This window comes from Drosophila tropicalis, unplaced genomic scaffold, assembly GCF_018151085.1.
Source record: "Drosophila tropicalis isolate 14030-0801.00 unplaced genomic scaffold, ASM1815108v1 contig_830, whole genome shotgun sequence".
In the NCBI taxonomy this organism is placed as follows: Eukaryota; Metazoa; Arthropoda; class Insecta; order Diptera; family Drosophilidae; genus Drosophila; species Drosophila tropicalis.
Genome location: NW_027173322.1, coordinates 1,342,213 through 1,348,288, shown reverse-complemented (window position 1 = coordinate 1,348,288; position 6,076 = coordinate 1,342,213). Strand labels below are relative to the sequence as shown.

General features: G+C 46.5%; 2 protein-coding genes across 2 annotated transcripts; both read right to left on the bottom strand.

Annotated features, from left to right (window-relative positions):
* Positions 1–496: 496 nt before the first annotated feature.
* Positions 497–1,996, bottom strand: LOC137580194 (uncharacterized). The gene is made up of 2 exons (XM_068294113.1): positions 1,384–1,996; positions 497–1,332 (listed from the first exon to the last, which is right to left on the bottom strand). Exons 1-2 carry the CDS (start codon positions 1,994–1,996, stop codon positions 497–499), a joined length of 1,449 nt encoding a protein of 482 aa, XP_068150214.1.
* Positions 1,997–2,143: 147 nt separating this feature from the next.
* Positions 2,144–5,535, bottom strand: LOC137580193 (uncharacterized). The gene is made up of 3 exons (XM_068294112.1): positions 4,752–5,535; positions 2,348–4,535; positions 2,144–2,288 (listed from the first exon to the last, which is right to left on the bottom strand). Exons 1-3 carry the CDS (start codon positions 5,533–5,535, stop codon positions 2,144–2,146), a joined length of 3,117 nt encoding a protein of 1,038 aa, XP_068150213.1.
* Positions 5,536–6,076: the final 541 nt, after the last annotated feature.

Below are 6,076 nucleotides of genomic sequence, written 5' to 3'. Positions count from 1 at the left end.
ACCATCGAAATTGGGCAACTGTCTAAGCATGGTAAGTGCTTGGTTCAGATGTGTTTCTGATAGTTCCAGTGTCATCTTTAATTAGAATATATTTAGAACTTCAAGATTCGATGTCGCGCTTTTGACTGCACGAAAGGTTCTTTTGCGGATAAAACGAGAAAAAAATTTTTCGAGGGCTTTGGGCTTTAGTTGCTTACAGCTCCTTTACTTGCTTTTAGCACAAAAAGTCTTGATCACGGGCCAACCTTAGATTTGATATCTGTAGCGGTGGCTTGACACAAGTTTCGCACAATTTATTTAATGATACAAAAAAAGTTTTGCTTATAACGCAACCTTAGATTCGATATCCGTAACGGTCACTTATACACAAAGTTTTGCACGCACTAAGTTATTTCGATCGTTTTTGAGTCTCACCAATCCAAATTTTTTTAATCAATGAAAGAATCGGATTTATAACTGGCGCAGTCGGTAGGATAGGACTATACCTTTTGGCCATCTATTTCGGGGCAGAGTCTCGTCCAATATTACAACGACGTCTCCAGCTGCTATTGGTGGTCTCTTCGTAAACCATTTTCCTCGCCTGGCTAAATCTGGAACGTATTCGCGTACCCATCGTCGCCAGAATTGATCGGCGAATTCTTGAACAGCTTGCCACATGTGCTGAACGAACAAGTCGCTCCCATGCTCCCCCCATATGAGGAGCGGCTGGTGGATTAAATTTCCATTTGATGTCATCGAACGCCGGTTGCACGGCGTTGAAGTTGATCGTCTGCGCTTTGTCACAGATAATCTTTACGGCAGCTTTGAAGTTAGTGCCATTGTCGCTGTAAATTTCTCTTGGGGTCCCGCGCCGATTGATGAAGTTTCGGATGCACATTATGCACGATGCAGTATCCAGAGAGCACGCCAGTTCTATATGCACCGCCCGTATGGTTAGGCAGGTGAAAATAACTCCCCATCTTTTTTCGCTTCGCCGTCCTACAGCGACCAAGAAGGGCCCGAAGTAGTCGATACCGACGTAAGTGAAGGGACGTTGGTAGGCAGCCAGCCTGGCAATGGGCAAGGGAGCCATTTGCGGTGGATCAGGCATGGCGCTCTCATTTTTACAGCGTTGGCAAGACTTCCGCATGCCTTTGTATAAGACTCGTAGGCGTGGTATGTAAAACATGCCGCGAATCCTGTTAATACACGTCTCATGGGATGTGTGGTGCATTTCCTGATGATACCAGTTCACTATGAGCCGACTAATGTGGTGCCCATATGGGAGCAGTATTTGGTTTTGGCCGTTTAGGTTTTCTGCTCGCCCTCGGGTACGTAGGAGCTGGTTTTCGTCTAGGAAGATATTCAAACATATGAGTTTAGAATTTGTTTTTAAAGGTTTACCTCTCGTTAAGTTGCGAATTTCTGGGTTGAATTCAGATGACTGCGCATGCCGCAGTAGGAGTGTGCGTGCCTGCTGAATCATCTCGTAAGACACCTCTGTAGGTGGCGATGCCTTTGCTTGTTTTGCTTTCAGTTTCTCAATATAGAGAATAAAGCGCGCTAAAGCTCGATATAGCCTGCGCCAGTCGGAAAAATATTCCGCGTTAAGTTTTAGCTCCATCGGCGCATTGTCGATGAAGAGTATGTTGTGCCTGACTTCAGCATTGTTTGGTGGCCCCAAATCATCGCATTTTGGCCACTCGTGTTGATCCTGCAGCAAATAGTCCGGACCGTGTAGCCAAGTTTCATGTTTATTGGCGTTGTGTGTTTTAGTAGCAAGATCTGCAGGGTTAAGATTGGTTGGAACCCAGTTCCATTGGCTAACGTTTGTGAATTCCAGTATTTCGCCAACGCGGTGCATGACGAATTGCTGAAACTTTCGTGGATCCATACGAAACCATTTGAGAACAGTCTTTGAGTCGGACCAATAACAACTCGAATTAATTGACAAACTTGGATTGCGTTGGATTCGGTTACTCAGCTTTGCTCCGATCACTGCGGCCTGCAGTTCCATCCTTGGTATAGATAGTGGACTCAACGGTGCCACTTTCGCCTTGGAGGCCACGAAGCTGAGGTAGGTTCTTTTCCCCTGGCGTATCCGAAGGTAGCAGACTGCTGCGTATGCCAATTCGCTGGCGTCAACGAACGTGTGAACTGGACATCATGGACTTGATCGCTGCTGTCGAAGTAACATCTCGGGATGGTCAATCCGGCGATTGTTGTAAGGATCCGTTTCCATCGTATCCATTTGGGTAACAATGCGTCGGGCAAACCAGTGTCCCAGCCAATGCCGCTTCTCCAGACTTCTTGCAGTAGGATTTTGAGCTCTATTGTAAAGCATGAGATGAAGCCGAGTGGGTCGTACATTGACATAAGTACTTGCAAGAGCTCGCGTTTGGTTGGTGTTTTGTCGCTGTCCAAAACGTTGCGCTTCAACCTGGCGAACTTGCAGATGAATGTGAATACGTCGGAGTTCGGCACCCAGTATAAGCCGAGTACCTTTTCCGTGGCGGTAATTTCGACAGCTTCGGGGAGCAGCGAATCGCTCTTTAGTATTCGAAGGACCTCCTTTGAGTTCGAAGACCAATTGCGTATGTGGAAACCACCTGCTGCATGGATATCTCTGACTTGAGTTGCGATGTTTCCGACTTCCACGTAGTCGTCGCCACTGTATATAAAATCATCCACGTAGTGGTAGTCCTTGACGGCTTGTGCTGCTTGAGGGTACTGTTGGCAGAATCGATCTGCATTTTTGTCGCGAATAAAGTGTGCAATGCAGGGTGCGCAATTGATTCCGAAAGTAAGCGCTTCCATAACATAGACGTTAGGCTCTTGCCTCTCGGATTTGCTGTCGGACCACAGAAACCTTTGCGCATGGGTGTCTGCTGGTTTCACTCGGATCTGATGGAACATCTCGGCAATATCGCCACAGATCGCCACTCGTCCCACTCGGAATGAGAGCAAGAGGTCAAACAGGGAGTTGAGGAGATCTGGGCCACTCCAGATGTAGTCATTCAGGGCCTTGCCGCCAGATTGGGCGGCTGCGTCCCATACAAGCCGGACCTTCTCTGGTTTATTTGGATTTTTAGTTATGAAGGTTGGTAGATACCATGTCCGTCTGTTTGGTGCAGCTATTTCCTCCGGCGTCAGCATGCGAGCATAGCCCTTTTCGACGAGGTTCTCGATTTGCTTGGTGATTTGCTCCTTCAACTGTGGTTGTCGGGAAAATTGCTTTTGTAGGCATTTAAGCCGTTTTAGTGCGTTTGCGTAGCTATCAGGTAATGAAACTTCAGGGTCTTTCCACATTAGGCCGACCTCGTACCTGCCATTCTTAAGGGAGGTAGTAGATTCAAGTCTGGTTAAAGCTTGAGTTTCTTCTGGTGATGATAGCGGTTTTGCTGTGGTAGCGTCTAATGAGAACGCTTGTTTGATGATCTCATGTAGCTTAGCGTCTGCGTCCCTGCATCCACACATGTGAACGCTCACATTAGCTCTAGTGGCCCTTGATCGCGTGGAGCTTTGTAGTGCCCATCCCAGTCGCGTCTTTGACGCTATTGGTTGGTGCCATGCCCCCTCTTTGATTTTAAGGGGTACGGCGAGGTTCCAGTTATTTGTGCCGATTAGGATGCTTGGGCGTGCGTTGGTGTATGATGCTATCGGTAGTCCCGCTAGGTGGGGGAATTCTTTGGCGAGAGCCCTTATGTCGATAGACTGTACAGGTAGATCCAGGGTATCTACACTGTGAACCTCTTCCAAGTAGAATTGATTGCCATTATGTGGATTGGCAACCGTAAGCGTGACACGTTCCGATGCATTTTCTTCGCGTGTTGTATCGTTGGTCCATTTTAGGCACAGTGGATCTGGAACGCCTTTTAAGCCGAGCTGCTTAAAGACCTTGTTGTCGATGAGTGTTAGTGCCGATCCCTCATCTAGAAATGCAAAAGTGTTAGTGACTTTCGTTTTATTGATGATTTGTATTGGAATGACACGGAAATATGTTGAGCCAGACTCTCTGGATCGCTGGGTGTGCTTGCCCTCCGGCGTATGCACGTTGGTGACCATAGCTGGCCTGTTTGGGCTGCTGGATTTCGCAGCCTCTGGTATTGGCTGCATCTCGTGGATCAATGGGTGATGTTTGCTTCGGCAGCCTCGTATGCCGCAAACCTTCTCACGTTGGCACTTTTGGTGATGACGGTTTAGGCATTGTTGGCAGAGCTTGTGATTTTTCAGAAAAGAAATCTTTTGTTGATGTGGCGTGGCTTTGAACGATGGGCAGCTGTGTATTTTGTGCCCAGGTTCGTTACATACGACGCACGTAGTTTCCTTGACCTGCTCTTCAGGTGCCTCTGTGTGATGATTTAGGCTTCCGCTCTTCTTATGGTAAAGCGGTGATGTTACCTGGCTTGCTGCTTCAGCTATGTCGTAGATCCATTTGCTAAAAGATTCCATTGATGGTATCTTAGTGTCTTTGGGAAACATTGCCCACTGCAGCTTCAGTTGTGTGGGGAGTTTCTCTAGTAGCTCTTGTACGAGCATTGGGTTCTGCATGTAACCTGTGAGTCCACATGCTTCCATCGTTGAGTAGATGATTCGTACACACAGTGCGTATTCGATAAGTGGTTCAAGCTTATCTTTTATTGCGGGTAGTTGCCGCGTTTTTTCCAGTAAGTTGTGCAAAATATGCTCTGGCCGACCGAAACACATACGTAATGTTTGTATGATTTAAGGGACCATTGCGGGTAAAAGGAGTTTGGATTGAACTAACTCACGTGCTTTTCCCTTTAGGCTAGCTTGCAGCCGCATAAGATTTTCTGCATTCGTATACCCAGCGATTTCCGTACTTGTCTGAAAACTACTGTAGAATAGAGGCCAGTTCTGAGGATTGCCATCAAATGTTGGAAGCTCTTTCGGTATCGCTTGACGGGCTGCAAGTTGTGCCGCGCTTGGCATTGCTGTGTTTAGGTCTACGTCCATTCGCACTTTATTTTCTGGATAGTACGATGCAGCCCTGTTTTGAGTATTCGTAAAATTCCAGGGTGCCATCGGCGTAGCACTTAGGTGCGGTTGTTCGCGTGTCGTAGCACGCGTGTTGTTTGAGGTTAGGAACGGCAGCTGCGGTGCCTCGTGATCGTAATGCCACGTGTCACGCACAGCTGAGTGTGTGACTATCGCTTTTTGTTTGGCAGAAGTAAAAATAGGAACAGCTGTCCTAGCTGTGTCCTGGAATATTTTTGGAGGGCAAAGTCCAAAGTCCCGATCCGGTTCTTGTAGCGGCCCCGTTGGTTTTGCTGGTGACGAAGTAGCCTGAGGTTCGCCTGCTCGTGTGGTATTTCCGAGGTTCTGCAATGCGTTGCTCAATATGGTTGTGATGACTTCCGTTGACACGTTGACGCAGTCGCAGTTCCAGCTGTTCTCAGATTTCTCGTCTATTACTCCAGCGCAGTCGAAATGATACCAGGAACAGCATCGATTGCATTGCACCATGCGGTCACTGTCTTCCTGCATGCATTTCTTGCAATGATATATTCCACTTGATAAGTCTTTTGTTGCCATGGTTTACCAATGAGTTTATACTTTTTAGCGACGTTGATTAGTTACGTGACCTATGTATGTATGTAGGTCGTAAACGGTTGACCGTTGAGGTTATGTATGTATCACAATTTAGTGATTGGTTATGCAATCATCGAGGTTAACCTCTATATGATTTACTTGTAGAACCGTGGGTTGACCCGTCGAGTTGAGTTAAATAATTAACTTTTTCGGTTCCTTTAGTGGTTTACCATTGTTAGATTAATATGTAGAATTAATCTGTAGAATTAACTTATGGAATTAATTCATGGCCTATAGTTTATAGAATTAATTATAGAATTAATTCCTGGCATAATTTATAGAATTGTTGAGTTTGGCGCTAAGGTTCGATGTTTTAGCGGGCCCACAAGAAACACTTCACTTTTCACGTGATACTTCATTTATTTCTTCCACGTGTTTTCTTATGCTAATGGTAGGCTAAGTGGGTGTGTGTATGGTGAGCGAGCGAGTCGGTAGTTGAGCCGCTATAAATTAATCGCCCTTACTCGCGGTTGTAACCAAACTG

What these genes read in the sequence shown, in the direction of transcription:
- LOC137580193 (XM_068294112.1), bottom strand. Translation starts at nt 5,535, where the DNA reads ATGGCAACAAAAGACTTATCAAGTGGAATATATCATTGCAAGAAATGC. An exon ending in TAGCCTAAAGGGAAAAGCAC is followed by an intron (nt 4,536 to 4,751) that starts GTGAGTTAGTTC and finishes GTGGACTCACAG; the next exon opens with GTTACATGCAGAACCCAATG. An exon ending in TTGCAAGTACTTATGTCAAT is followed by an intron (nt 2,289 to 2,347) that starts GTACGACCCACT and finishes TCCTACTGCAAG; the next exon opens with AAGTCTGGAGAAGCGGCATT.
- LOC137580194 (XM_068294113.1), bottom strand. Translation starts at nt 1,996, where the DNA reads ATGGAACTGCAGGCCGCAGTGATCGGAGCAAAGCTGAGTAACCGAATC. An exon ending in AATTCGCAACTTAACGAGAG is followed by an intron (nt 1,333 to 1,383) that starts GTAAACCTTTAA and finishes ATATCTTCCTAG; the next exon opens with ACGAAAACCAGCTCCTACGT.